Consider the following 15,951-nt stretch of genomic DNA (forward strand, 5'->3'; position numbering starts at 1 on the left):
CACTACCAGTTTCTTGTTTCACTATCAGTTTCTTGTGCAACCCTGGCTAATGAAATCATTATAATTCAGGATGCATCACTTTACTACTGTTAGGGCACTGCGAAAGTGTAACACGTCTTCATCTGATACATAGTGCAAATAGTATGCTTAAGAAGCACCTTCATCCCTGCAAATTTTCTTCTGGATAAGTAAATAAGATCTTCAGAACACTGACCTTTTAGGCAAGGCCTTGAGTACACTGAATTCTCACACTCAAAAATATGGTCCAGCATTTCATACCAGTTCCTTAGGCTCTCTCAACGTAAGAATAAAGAAAAAGTTGTGTGCTACAGTTAAGGTGGCAAAACGTGCCCCTACAACACAAACGACTGTTGCCAGTAATACTTCAATTTGCATGATCACACAACAAAATATGCCCAGTAATAAAAGAAAACAATACACTCCTCAGAGAAAGAACAGGACAAAATGGTGTAAGTGTACATCATACATTTATTACTGAACAACTCTCTCAACTCCAAAATTGGGCACAGGGATTAAAAATAAAAATTCATTGCACTACCTAGTAAAGCATTACTAGTAACTCTCATAAAAAATGTACAAATTTTGTTAAAAATTTATCAAGCCTTCAAATGATTTGGTTACAGATATTTATAATACATTTAAAACTACATGTTAAATGATACAATAGCATATGATTTAAAGAAAACACTTGACAAAATATGATTCCAACAAAAACCATAAGCTTTCATAATAATTAGCAAGTCTGAAACACAAGTAGCAAAATGAGGTAACAATGTACCAAAGGAAAAAACCACAGCTTTTACAAAGGCCCAAAGATAACTCAGTTGAAACTGTTTTCTATGATTAAAATTAAAACAGTTGGTAAGTCTCATCCCAAGTATTACGCATTGTATTAACAGCTGTGAAGTCACATTCAAGAGCTTGTACAGAATGATGTACAACACATGGCCTTACTTCTTTTTCTAAAGAAAGCAAAAAATGAGACACTGGAATTATCTGTAGGCCTTGATATCCACCAAAATGTCAAATTAAATTGACAGTTTATGCAAAAAAAAAAAAAAAAAAAACCAACAAAACCACAGCAGTGCCAATATGACAAAGCAAACATATTGAAGGTTGGATTTTTTTCTTTTTTTGAGAAGAAAGAGTCATTGGATGGCAGAAAAGCGATGAACATAAAAGAAGTGTTGCTGAATTCAGGTGCTGTCAGGCACCACGGCAGCTGTGCATAATACATGGCAGTTAAGAGCTGAATATAAATCCCCTGCCCTTGACAGCCACCACAGAAGATGTGGTTGTAGCCTGTCTGAGCTGATTCAAAATATAAGCATATGTGTGCTCTTTGTACACACTAACCACGGGAAGCAAGTCCACATTCATCCATGCAAACCAAAGAACCATTCCAAAAGAGATGAGCCATAAGAGTGCAACAATTAATTGCAGGACTTTTCTAACTTAGACCCTCCATCTCCTAGATCTCCCATTGTCTCACTGAATTTTAGTGGGGGAAAAGGGACATTTCTCCAGTTCCAGAAAGAGAACTACTTTCCCTTGGCTTCAGAAATATGTGCCTTGTTCACTTGTATCAAGTTTAGAAAAAGTACCCTCTTTCTATGCTTTGAACTGAATACTAAACCATAGAAATGTTAGTCATGTTTAAATCTGTACATGGATTTTTTTCTTTTGCAGTTATACAGAAGAGGCTAAGTTTTGTAAGACATATGTGGTATATGCTTTTAAAATGTGATTTTATTTGTTAAAAAAATAAATTTTATTACATGTAATTTAATCTGCTAGGTGCTATTGTGAAAAGCCTATTCTTTAACTCCACTGGAAGAGAGGAAAAAGAAATTCTAGTATTTTGAAGTGGAAGTAACAGCATTTTTATTTATTTAGTGTTCCTAAGTAAGGACCAGTATGGAAAGCTCCACTGTTTTTGAGAACTATCTGCATTACTAAACAGAGGGAAAAAACATCTGAAACACGGCAAAATTGTGCTTTTATTTAGCTGCACCAAGAGCTGTGACTGGTCAGTAAAATCTTCAAAGAGGAAAACAAGCATGGAGAACATCTAATACTGTTTGAAATTTTAACTGATACTAGCACGTAGCAGCATAAAAAAGCATCAGAAATTATAAGGAATAAACTTAAAGCTGAGACTGGCAGCAAGTTGCAGCAATACTGGTAATTGTGCCACTTGAGCTGCTGCAACCAAAGTAATTACACTGAATCTATGAGAAGAATTTCATTGCAATGAAAGTGCATCCTTTTAATAGCTGTGGTATATGAAAACCTAAAGATTCTGCCAGGACACAGCCGAGATGTTAACAGTGTGAATGCTACAAAGAAACTTTATTTGGGCCACTGGAAAAAATGAGCTATTATTCAGAGCACTTGAATAGACGTTATCCCCTCCTATTTCACAGCACTGTTCTGGAAAGTATTCCAAATTTCTCCTCTAATGGAGCACTCTGGAAACTTGATTGCAAAAAAGCTAGAGAGTTCCTTCTTCCTATTACATTCATCATGTAATAAGGAAGGAAAAGAAGCAGCATCAGGGCAACCGAATTCGGTGGGTAATGACCAAAACCTATCTCCTCGTGTGATAGGGTGAAAGAAAAATAAAATTCTACTTCTCTGAAAAAACGCTAAAAAATGTATTTTATTACTGAAGCTGCAGGAATAACATTGTAACCTTTTACAAGTTACTTTAGTTACATGCCAGCTTCCTTCTAGGTAACAAAGAATGTATGTGATTAAAGCCAATGTTTATAAACTAAAGATGATGTCCTTAGCAAGGACAATGGGCAAAAGTTCCACAAGACCAGGACACCCTTAGTACTTTCTGCTTCCTTTCATGGAAGAAACACTTAACTGGTAAACCCAGCTAGAAAAATTTAAAAGGAAAACAGAAAAACATTGATATTCATATTAGCAATTGAATACATTAATATTGCTAAATGTGATATTGCAACTCTTACATTGAAAAAATAACTTGTAAATCAGCCATTAAAAAATCCAGACTTTGTAACATATGATAAAACCCCCAAGGTTACTCATTGTATGAACAATCAATGCATTCTTTAGTGGTACACACTTAAAGCCTCCAGTGAAGGGGAAGCCTAACAGCTGTTTGAATAGTAGTAGGTAGAAAGGTCTTTACATCTGTAAGTACGCTGGGGACAAGATACTAAATGTCTGTAATTGCTGCACCCATTGCATTCAGTGTGCAATTGCAAACACAAGGAAAGGAACCAGTGTACAGTACTAGTACTGTTTAAATAACACACGAGATTATACATTGCAGCATAATTATTACTACACACATACGTCCTCAGTACATGCTGGTATATAGGTTCTCAAACACATACCCACACCCAGTCACAAGCACACTTCACTCACTCTCTCACAGGCAAACACACACTCACACCTTTCATTCCCACTCACAGTATCTGAAGGCTCTATATAAGGTAGATTGCTATATTGTTTGGAGCTACCACTTTTTTTCCTTTTTCTTTTATATAAAAGCACATGCTAAAAGATCACATCCACAGTAATCTCGCAGCAATACTTGGAATGATCACACAAAACCCAGGGAATGTTAGTGCACACACAAAATTTAGCTAAAAAAAAAAAAAAAAAAAAAAAAATCTTTGGAGTTCCAATCACACTTGTTAGTATAACAATCCCGTAACTGTGAAGACTAGTTATAAGCTTTATAATTGATTAAGTCACACAGTGCAAAGTAAGGTCCATTGACCCTTTTGTGTAAAGGGTAGGCTGGAAGCCACATGGGTAGGTAAGTTCAATAGAGAGTTCATATATACATGTGACCAGAAACACCCAAACCAGATTTGTGCTCTTAGATTGGTCATTCTGAATCACGATGCACTTCTGAAGCATCAGCTCTACAAATCGGGCAGGTACGATTTGCCTGTAAAACCAGAAAAACAAAAGGTTAACCAGACTGACAAATACATTGTTCAAGTTGTGTAGGTGACACTGACATCTGCGACTGCTGAAGAGCAATTCAAGAGAAGACAGAACATGCTTACACCTTTTCTTAATTTGTTTTGTTATGCTTGAATGGTGTGGTGAGTTTGCCAATTCAAAATTACATTTACAAAAAAAAAATTGCCTTTTATCTTTAAAGACAACAAGTAAAGGCTCTAAGTGATGGTTGTTTCATTAATGCAGATTCACAATTATAGTATCTGCAGTCAGATACAACCAAAAACCTGAACTGCATGCTGTAGAGAAACTCACCAAAGCAAATTAAGACACCTTGGGCTGCAAATAAACATTCTGTGTGAGGATGTTGTATTGTCACAAACTGCACTGATCAGTAATGACACCATACTTTGTTTATTCAGTTATTGTCACAGAAGAACATCATACAGACTTGGTCAAAGCTGAAAGCAAACTGGGGAAAAATGAAGGGACTTCTAGTAAAGCGGAAGGGGAATAAAAAAAAAATAAAGAAAGTAACGATGACCCAACCAAGCAGGTATTCAAGTCACACACATCCAGCAGGCCTAAATTCAGGTCCTTAGTAAAGCACACACTGAAAATACATCCTGTGATTCATCTACTTTTCTAGCTTCCTTAAAAAGTAAACCAGATAAGAAGTAATATTCCTTAAGCTACTGGGAAAGTATTTCTGTCTTCTCTTACCCTTTTTCAAATAATGGCCGATTTCATTTTAGCAAATGATGAGAAAAAGCCCCAGAAAAATATGTAACATCTATGAGTCAATACTTCTTTTGCAAAGGGAAGAGTGAAGAGAGCTCTTCCCTGTTCCAAATTCTCTATTTCTTAGTTACCAAAACTGCAGGACCAAGCACTGTACTCCAAGTCTTCTAAAGCAACCAGATTTTTCAATGAAAATAAAAGCAAAGAGCATCAAGAAATATGACTCTGTAGGTCATAATTCAGAATTGTCAAATATTTTAAATCCAAACAGTAACTAATTCAATGAACATAATACATTATTTATTACTGAAAAACATCATTCAGTAATGGAAGTTAAAGTGACAGTGTATTTTTCCTGTCAATTTTCCTGCTGTCAACTGTTAGCACTGTCCATAATTTTTATTGCTTTGTAATTTTAGTAAATAATGAACTGGAGAATCAATTAAAATTTTATTTCTCTTTTACTCACAGTTTCAAAATATACTTCAAAATGTCCTTACTCAGTCATTTCATTTCATGTGCCTGATTCTAAATATAACTTGGCTAATATAATGTTTAAAATAAAAAGGCATGTTCTTAAATGTTCAGTGGATTAATAAATCAATCTGAATTGATTGGTTTCAGATTAGATTGGTTTCAGATGTTTGCTTAGATTGGTACTGAAGTAGCAACCACTTGCACCACAGAACAGCACTCAGTAGGAGTAATTTCCTGACAGGAATTGCAGAAATAGATCTACTGTGCCAGGATAAAATGACTACTCATGGACACCACATTTCTGCTTTCAAAATAACTTTTCAAGATCTTACCTGAACATCTGCTTTAAATTTAATTGCATTCTCGTGTCTTTCATGAAATTAATTTCCCCCTCCTGGCATTTAAGACTCTTTGATGCCAAAAGAGGAGTGGGGGAACAATTACAATAATACTGTAATACTGACCTTCTAACTTGCCACTGTTCCCAGCAGACTCTATTTTGTGCTGTCACTACAGAGTGCTGCACAATGAATTGAATTTTAAAATACTTTATAGAAATTTATGGTTAAAGTGAGCTGCATGTAGAATAATGAAACTACAGGGCTACTAGAATGATCTAAAAAGCATTGCTCTATGTTGGTGTTAGTCAATCAGAAATAAGTTGAAGTATAGGTACAGTTTGTCTTTTCTTATATATACTACAGCATTTCCTACCTAGCATTTCCTAGTACATTAAATATAAAGGCAGGTTGTCCTTTTAAGGTTGTTCTAAACTCTCAGGGTGAAGACAGGTCATGGTGTCAAGCTCTCCTTTGGAATGATGTTTAGTTTATAGAAGAACACATTTCTCATGTGTTCATACTTGACTAGAAAATATAAGTAGGGCAAGGAGCCAAATATTGTGAAACATGGCAATACTACAAAAAGTAAAAGAACCACCTCTCTTTTTCTAATTCTGCGGTTGCCTCCACTGCATCACATCTTCTCTTGTTAATTCTTTAAGTTTGCTTCAAAAGAGAAGTATTTTAGCTCAAGAGGGCAACCTAATGCACTGTTACAGAACATTTCCTCTTACTTGCCAACTACCTAAAAACATAATACTGTCAAATATTCCATGCATACAAGCCACAAAACTTTTTAATATAGTTTTTTTACTTCTCAATCATCACCAACAGGCAACCCAAGAAGAATATTTTTAAAGTACTCAGACTGAATCACTAATATTTTACTTATATCTTTCACTATAGTGACATGATGGAACTTAGAAAAGAATCAATTTGACTCCATAGTTCTAGAAATAGTCCTAGATAACAAACACACTCTTCAAATAAATGAGATTAAATCAGTGACAAATAGCGACTAACCAATAATTACTTTTCTTTGTCCACCTTGTGGAATAACATTACAAGTACTGAAAGCTACAATTTTAACGTTCCCTTGTAGCATTTATCAACATGATGTTGGGTGGATGATGTGAATCAGGTGAATGCGGACATAACTATACAATCAAGATATATTAAAAAAGCTCTCAAATTAATAAAGGAATGGACAGAAGCAAAACTAAAGCACAAAATATTTGGTTAACTGTAACCAAATTTAGACAGAGGCTGTAACTAAAATACACTGGTGTTACAGGTAATTTGTTACAGCTTCCAAATCAAAATAGTCTTTATTTTTATATAGCATCTTTGAATCATTGTAACTGAACCCACATGGTATAAAGGCATTGTCTTAGTGATCCTACACCAGGATAGTTTAACCTTGCCTATCTTATTTTGCATTCAGCTCTGGAATAACAATGTCAGTGCAAGTTTTACTAAGTTTAACTGCACCCCTCTACATTTTGATTGCATATCTTGATTGCATATCTACCTCATTCTGAAGACAACCTTTTAGAGAATAGCATATATGAAGATCTGTTAGAAAATGCAGTTTCTAAGACAGGACAGGAACATCAGCAAAACTATTTCACCACTAGAACAGCACACTACGATTATGAAAACAGACTAAAATAAATCTACTTTTTTCATTTTGCAGTTCCAAATTCTACTGCCAGTTCATTAGCAACTGAAAGGACTCTTAACTTCAAAAGTAACACACTGAGTCCCTAAAAAGATTAATTCAACATGCTTGTCCGACTCCTGAGTGTGATGTCAGTAAGAAAAGAGCATTAAGAAAAAGACAAGCATGTATGATACTTTCCTGACTTGTTCCTCTAACCTCCAGAAGTCTGCAGATCAGGGGTTCTATGAATCAGAGGTACATGTATTTTTTTGCATTAAGAGCCTGGAAAGAGCTGTCTTTAAAAAAGCCCACATAATAAACCTATAGCATCCACTATCTCAGAGATTATGTCAAATGACATTTTTATTTATTTTTCCCCCATAAAGTGGAGAGGATACTATCTCTGGATACTATCACTCTCCACACCACACCTGACTTAGACAGTTTCATACTATGAAAAATTGGCACATGTAGAGTGGATGCTGCTCAAGAAGAGGAGAGAGACACTGAAGAACACCACTTTGATACATACAGACTCTACTCTTCATTTATAGTAAGTCAATAAAATTACATACATCTAGCAGAGAAAAGTGTGCATGTGGCTATTTAGTAGGACAAGAAAACAACCAGGTGTTTAGATTCTTCTTGCTGATTATTGAGCATGTATGTGAATTCAGATACTTTGGTACCATTTCCACCAAAAATTATGAGCATTACAAATAGTTACACTGGCCCTAGATTTTATAGAAGCTTTAGACTTAGACTACCATGAGTACTGTAGCAAAAGGGCAATTTCACATCCCATCTTTTCAAATACTTCTCATTATTCTTGGTATCTTCTTAGCAAAAAAACCCTGTCAATATTAATTTGATTTTTTATTCTCTCCGTTGCATATTTTAGCACTTGCCACAGTTACGATGTCATATTTATGGTGCCATAAAGGCAAGGGTGTTTTATTTCTTTTTCCAAAACAAGTAATACCATCTAGGTGTAATTTTCTAGGGACCTTATCAACACAGGATCACTGCAGTTGCCAATGTTCCACACAACAGATGAAATGGATTAAAGCTGGATAGAATAAAACAGTCAAAAAACTGAGGGAAGATGGGAGTAAATACCTTGCTAGCAGTAGATGTGGCTTAATTAAGACTGTAGAGACATCTGCCATGATCTATTTGGTTTTTTTGTTCTTCTCACCTTCTGCACAGCTGCTATGTAATCAGTGCTGCTACTGGGAGGTCCTGATTCTTGAATTTGCTCAAATTCTCTTGGATGGGTAAATAATCTTGTAAAACTATAATTTCTATTTGTATATATTACATTTCTGTGTATATGCATACACATAAACGCACACATGTAACCCACTTTATTCGCCCCAAAAACCAACATTAACAGGAAAGTGGGGAAGGAAATGTGTTGGTACTCACTCTTGCTAGGCAAGCTATGTAAAACAATTGAATCCACCATCATCTTCAAACTCTGTATCATGCCTCCAGTATTATTTACTTATTTTTGAGTCTTCTGTAATGTAGTGTATTACTCAAATGCACAAGTATTGTTTTAAGCAAATGGAAAACACAGCAAGAGCTGACAATGAAAACACTTGTATTCATATTCATTTTCCCTTGTGCCAAATATTACAAATAAACCATCTTCATCAACTATTAGAATAATATAATATCTAGGCAGTGCTTCCATTCTATTAGCATTTCTAAGAATCAGAAACACAAAACAAGGTGAAATGGAACAGCAGAATATCCCCACCCTCTCCTACAAAAGTACAAAATCAATTTCATCTAAGATAGGATTACTTCTTCTTACCTTCAGCCATTTATCAACACACTTGGCATGGAACTCGTGGTTACAGGGTAAGACTCTAAGTAGCTGCCTTGACTCAAAATCACACATGCACACCACACATCTAAAAAATACAATAAAGTTCAAATGTATCTGCTATGTAAGAACAACAAATATGCAATTCCATACAAAACCTTACAGGTACGACAGCAAAACAGTAGCTATTTTACTCCTTCAGTAGCTACAGTGATCTACATCTGACAATGGAAACTGAGAATTGGGGTTTTATGGCTGTTTTGCTGTTTCTTTTATTTACTGTACTTTCACATCACAAAGCAAGTATTTTTGCTCTTCTGACCTAACTGTGACTGCTAGGTAAAGAAATGAAAATCAAGTCACCTAAATTATGGATCTTTGAAAGAGACCAGTATACTTACAATGTCTGCTCTGACTGGTGATTGTTTGGATTGAACCTGTAGGATGGAAGCTGCTCAATGTCTGCTTTTGTTAATCCCCGTGGTTTGGCTTCTCCCAGACGTTCTGCCAAATTCAGCAGTGCCTGCAAAACATGGAAACTAGACATTTAAAATTTCACTGATCAAACAGGTTCTGGCTCCATTAGTGTTGGGGACTACCATCACATCTCACTACCCACCCCAGCTGCTAGCAGAGAACACCGTTCTATCAAGAAATGCTTAGAACTTTAGTTCTCCCATACAATATAAGCTCCTTGGAAAGTATTTCATACCTTAACCATCTTTATAATTATGTAAGGTATTATCTCTGGGATTTCAAAACCCACTTCCCAAGGACCCAATTTCCAATTAATCCTATGACTGAATGCACAGCTCAGTAAGTAGCTTCTGAGGGATTGCCTCACTCTGCTATGAAATTAACAATGCTGGTAACCAGAAAAAAATTGTCAACTAATTTCCTTTGTAAGAATATGTGAATTTGGTCTTGTGAGAGAAATCATAAATTTAATGGGACAGTTTATGATTCCCACTCCATGCCTTGGGCTGGTTGAATTAAAATACTGAGATTTTATCCTCAATCTGGAAAGCAAATACATATCATCAAACTTTAGGCATGTTTTCGGCTGCTAATTTTTATGTTAATTTTCTGTAGGCCAACAATTGCAACTTAAATTCTTTCATGTGTATCATTTCCAATGCATCATGTATTTAACTCATACTTCTTCACGAGGGGCCTAGGAAACAACATCAGTGTGACAGAGAATCAGTGAACAGACAAGATCCTATGAAAGCTGCAAATGGTAATAATTTCTTACACTCATGAATCTAGGGCCCAAATTCTCAGAAGACATTGCTTCTTCTGAGCCACCACAGAAGTTATTGCAGAAGCGCTGACTGTTAAACTGAAGACATGCAACTGCACAGAGATCTTAACAGAAGCACAGGAAAAGAGATGCACAGGTCAGGGTTAATGATGACTAACTCAAATCAAATGGAATCCATTAACTTCAGAACCAGCAAAGAAACAACAGTTGGAAGAGCCCCATAATTATTTAGGATATTTAAGAGGGTTATGTATCTCTAGATGTGAATTACCATCCCCTCCAGAGGACAAGAAGAAAAGGCAGTAAGGCAATTTTATAAACATTACATTTAGATTAATTAATCCTCTGATATAAAAACTACTCTGAGAGTTACACTCATAAAACCAGTAACTTACCCTTTTCTTTTGAAAGTGCTTCATTTCTGTTTGGTATTTCTGGTTGGTATTTAAAATCAATTAAATTTTGAAAGGAGAAGACTAGCATGAAGAACATAGAAGTTGAACAATTTAATGATTACTAGCCTGGAAAGGTGAATTCTGGGAAAGAACAATAGACAAGAAAATAATCTAAACACTTCTAATATCTAGTATTACAAAAAAAATCTGGAAGGACCATTTTTGAATTCTGTCTTCACAGTTGCTACACTTATTTGAAAGGCAAAACCAGGATTAAAAGCAATATATAATAAAATTTTATCTATTGCTTGAGCTAACATCTCTTCTTTAAAGGTAGTTGTAGTTCACACACCAACCTCATAGTTTTCTACCTCTCCATCTTCCACATCCAACTCAAAGCTGAAAGCTGGTCCAACTGCCGGTGGCACTGGGAGCATTGATCTACCATGAGAGCAAACAAGGATAAAGTTCAGCATCTTCCTGAAGGAAAGCACAGAAACATCTGGCAGAGGTAAAGTAACCTTTCTGATGCCTCTCAAATCAACATGTTCTCAGAACTGGCAAAAATGTTATGTTTGAAGTCAAGAACAAGACATTTGAAGTGAAAGAGTCACATGAAAAAGCTTTTTCTGTGATTTTCTGTATTGGGAGTGCTGACTTTTTAACTGCATGCGCATTTCACTTGGTACTTTTAACCAAGCTCAGCTTTATAACAAAACCTAATCTAATTATCACACACTATGGAGATGTAAAGCTGACAAAAAAATTGACATTATGGTTTTAAATATGTTTTGTTTCTTTAGGTGGATAAAAGACGATCAAAGAGTAATGTAAGTTCATTCAGATCGCAAACATAAAAGTCTTTCAACTTCTGCACGCCTAAAACACACAGTGAAGATAAACAGGATTTGCTACCAGACAAACTTCCATCCTGAAGGCAAGCACAAATTCACTTTCTCATTTGATGTTGGTTAAAGCAGAATCCCTTCAGACTGAGATATCAGAGAGATGTTTTTCTGGTTGTATATTTAGTAAGCCTTTTTACCCCCCAAGGTAGTACAATAGGTCAAAACTTCATCCACAGACATGGAAATCACAAATTCAAAGTACTAATATAGTAGAACCAGGAATTACTGTGCCACATCATGTCCTCAGTGAACAGGCAAGAAGCTATGACATTACTCTCAGACCTCAAGATGGAAAGCTGAACAACTTTGCTGAATCAGATTTCTGGTGACATTTTCATGCCATGTCTGAGATTGCACAGAATCTACAGATCTGTTGTCAGTGCTTGATTATTTCTTTGTCAATGTCACCTTTGCCACCAGAAACTTAATCTTTGTTTTCCAAATATTTCATTCTTACTTTCAATACAGAACACAGAAGATTAATACATTTCATGTCACAGACCCACACTCTCTTCCAGAGAGACTATCGTAACACACTACAGATAATTCCGAAATGTTAATTCTCCCACATCTTTTCCAGAAACACCTAATCAGAGGCAGAACAGAAATGTGACAGAGTAGCACTTCAGCCACTAAAGAGTAAAACATCACAGAAGTTCCCACTCTTGTGTTTCATAATTAAGAATGAAACCAAATTAATTTATTCTGTAAGTTCTACAACTTGATCCTAGAGTGTAATTATGCCTCTGTAAGAGTATCATAGAACTGTGTTTTAAAATCCATTGAAGATTTTACCAAGAGTTCAGAAACAAGAGGCTACTGTGCCTCAAAATACCTACAAAACTACACTGGACAAAAACAGTTCACTTGTATTTTTCCTTGCTCAGTGGTGTAGGTTATTCAAAACAGGCCAAAAGTTTATACAGAAATGCAAGTTTTTCTCTGAGACAGGTGAAATATGCCTGGTCTCTGGTAGAGTCCAACCATAAAAAGTGTCAAGATGCTTGCTGACTTAATAGCCTACATGGAAGCAAATGTACTTTTCACTTACAGCACATAAGGTAATAGGCTGGGATGGTAAGGGTGTGGTGGTATTGGCTGCTGTGATCGGTATCTGCTGCGCCCTGTGAGTCTTCGAGGCATAAAAGGTGGGTAAGGCTGCAAGAAAGAAGAAAATAAGCTTCAACTGAAACTTGTGGAACTGGAACTTGTGTTCAGTTCTGGGCTCCCCAGCACAAGACAGACATGGACATACTGGAGGAAGTCCAACAAAGGGTCAGTAAGATGAGTGTGAAGCATCTCACATGTTGAAAAGGCTGAGACAGTTGAGCCTGTTCAGCCTAGAGAAGAGAAGGCTTGGGGGGATCCTACCAATGGATATAAATACCTAACGGGAGGGTGCAAAGAAGACAGAGCCAGGCTCTTTCCAGTGGTGCCCAGTGGCAGGACCACAGACAGTGTGCACAGACTCAAATACAGGAGGCTCCGTCTGAACATCAGAAAACACTTCTGTAATCTGAGGGTAACTGAGCACTGGCACACACAGGTTGCCTGTGGAGATGGTGGAGTATCCCTTCCTGGAGATACTCAAAAGCTGGCTGGACCTAGTCCTGGACACCCCGTTTTAGGTGGCCCTGCTTGACCAGATGACCTTCCTTATCCAGTCTGTGAGCCCATGATTCAACTTTTTCTATTCTTAATATCTACCCTCAATAATGAAATCCACTTTCAATAAAGCATTATTTAAAGATCCAGCCTCTGCTAAAATCCAAAAAGAATCTCAGCCTCAATTTGAAATTACTATTACCATCTATAATATACAATCATACCAATTCACGTGAGAAAGTGGTAATTCTCAACAGAAATCCTTACAAGTTCTTATGTGTTTAGTCTACAGTCAGAATAGTCTAGGAAACAGGACGTGAATTGCTGACCCTCTTGTAAATATAAAAGGTTCAGGTGCTATTATACAGGCCTGTGCATAAACAGTTGAGTAAAGAAGCCCTTAGAAAACTCTTTTAAAATGAAAGTTTTAAAAAATCTCTTAAAAAAACCTCTAACTTTTATGCTGTGGTATATATTTACATTTAGGCTTAAAGGTTTGAAGTCTTTCATGTGTACGTGGAAGGTTTCATCAGTACTAATTCTGCAGCTGGATGACACATAGAGAAATACTCAAGCCCAAAGTTTCAATGAATTCACTCCATGGACAAATCAGGGTGCTTTTTGTCACCTTTTACTAAAATGTATTTTCTACAATTGAAATTTATTTATCCCTATTAAATTCTTATTTGAGGGCCTTCAGACTTTTTGTGAAACAAAGAACACTGTAAGCCTTTACTAACACTTCTTTCTTCTTACATGTTTGAAATCTGAAAGCCAAGAGCCCAACACCCCCAATGACTAACCTAAAATCTCATAATTTTACAATAGAAACATAATAATTAGGTAGCTCCAGTCATACATAAAATTAACATACTAATAAAAGCACAACACAAAAGAACCAGGTTCCTTTTGGTTGAAGTCTCAAACTAAACATCAAAAATTAATTTTACTGCTTTGTGAATTCTGCAATCCAGAAACATAATTAGAAACTGTTGTGTTCACTGAACGAAAAAGAATCAGAAATGCGGCTATTCCATTCTAATGTTAATGCAAATAGAACTTTATAAAGATTTTGTATTACTTTATAAAAGGCCACATGGGTCACTTTGTAATATGTCTATTCTACTCCTTAGCAATAGACAACACAGAGCTGAAGCATCAGAGTGGACAAATACTACAATCTGCAAAAAATGGTACTGTGTTCCCTATCTACTTCAACAATCAAGCTTAAAAATGAATAAAGTCAGACTCCAAGCAAAACCTGTATGATTAGACTAATTTATCTAACAAGCATACTGAATAAAATACAAGCACTTTATGGAAAATTTCAAGCATCCTGGACTCCAGAGTGTCTCATAGTGCCTGAAAACTTCATTGAAAATCAGTACACCTTTAGATTAGGAGTAAGTTGATCACTTTTTGAAATGGTGGACATTTACTTGAACCTTTATAAAATCTGCAGCAAATATTTGACTAGGTTCTATGATTTCAAGGAGAATAATTAAAGACAAGATATCTGAATATTCCACAGCTCCAGGGCCTAAAATGTAATTCTTACTTAAAATTCAAGTAACAATATGCCCTAAAACCACTGACAACTTGATGCACATGTCAAACAAGAAAAATTTCAGCATGTATAGTTGGGATCCAGCTATTTCTCCCAGCAACACACAGGCAGGAGAAGGGGTATTTTGTTTACTTCTAAAAGTGACCTACATGAAATAACCACAAGAACAACAACAACAAAACCCTGACCCATTTCAAGACTAGTATAATTGCAGATTGAAGTACAAGACAAAGATCCCAGAAGTAGCACCACTGGACACACCATGGAAGCACATGATTCAATAAAATTCAACACAGACTTTATCCTGCACCACTTTAAATTTTATTTTGTGCTGCTGCAGTTAAATTGCCTGTTGATCCCCAGAAAGATGACTTAAATCAAGCTTTATAAGACGGCTATCTTTATAATATATGGTTTGGTCTAAATTATGGAAGCACTCTACAACTGCTTTAAGAGAACAACTGTTTTTAAAACATTCTGGCTTTTCCTTAGCTGTGGAAACTCAACATACGATGAATAATCAACTAAAAGTAATAACAGTTTTTTTTAAACTGTACTAACTAATTCCTGCAATAGAGGTCCTGGACTGTGACAACATGGAAAGTTTTCTAAGTAAATGCTGCTGCACTCTGCAGATAATGTTACTGGAAATAATTTGCTGGTGTCATTAAATTACCCTTAACTTGATTAACATAAGCTTAAAGAAAATACCACAGTGTGCAGCTATTTCAATAATGGAATATGATTACAAAAAATGTGACTTTTCAACAAAATGTGCTACAGAATAAAGATCAAGAATGTAAATGTAGTATGACAGAGAATGTAGCATAGAAAACAATACTTACTACCCCAAATGACACCTCCTGGTGTAATGGATCATGAGCTAAGAATTGAAGAGGAGCTGAGGGAGGCAACGTTGGTGGATGAGCTGAGGGAGGGTATGTAAAACCTCCTACAGGAAGATGTTCTCCAAGCAATTCTACGTCATTTTCTATCCTCTGAAGTGGCTACAAAAAAAACAAGAGATAGCCTTTGTTGCAATAAATAGAAATGAAATTTTTCCCCAATAAAGAACTGCAGTCCTAGTTGTGTATTTTATGCTGCAAAGATCATTTTTATAGTAACACTGTGAACAAGTCTTAGGTCATTAACACTACTCAAAAAAGCAAAACCAACACTACGCA

General features: G+C 35.9%; 1 protein-coding gene across 3 annotated transcripts in view; it reads right to left on the reverse strand.

The window, feature by feature from the left end:
• Nucleotides 1–469: 469 nt before the first annotated feature.
• The window catches only part of RNF38 (ring finger protein 38), a 108,101-nt gene continuing 92,619 nt past the window's right edge, over nucleotides 470–15,951 (reverse strand). For all 3 annotated transcript variants that reach the window (XM_066339768.1, XM_066339770.1, XM_066339769.1), the window contains 6 exons: nucleotides 15,613–15,774; nucleotides 12,647–12,753; nucleotides 11,044–11,128; nucleotides 9,430–9,551; nucleotides 9,017–9,116; nucleotides 470–3,955 (listed from right to left, as the gene is read on the reverse strand). In XM_066339768.1, the coding sequence (XP_066195865.1) occupies nucleotides 3,893–3,955; nucleotides 9,017–9,116; nucleotides 9,430–9,551; nucleotides 11,044–11,128; nucleotides 12,647–12,753; nucleotides 15,613–15,774 (639 nt within the window). In that variant the 3' untranslated portion in view covers nucleotides 470–3,892. The remainder of the gene's footprint in view (nucleotides 3,956–9,016; nucleotides 9,117–9,429; nucleotides 9,552–11,043; nucleotides 11,129–12,646; nucleotides 12,754–15,612; nucleotides 15,775–15,951) is intronic.

The sequence above is a fragment of the Sylvia atricapilla genome, chromosome Z (assembly GCF_009819655.1).
Source record: "Sylvia atricapilla isolate bSylAtr1 chromosome Z, bSylAtr1.pri, whole genome shotgun sequence".
Taxonomy (NCBI): domain Eukaryota; kingdom Metazoa; phylum Chordata; class Aves; order Passeriformes; family Sylviidae; genus Sylvia; species Sylvia atricapilla.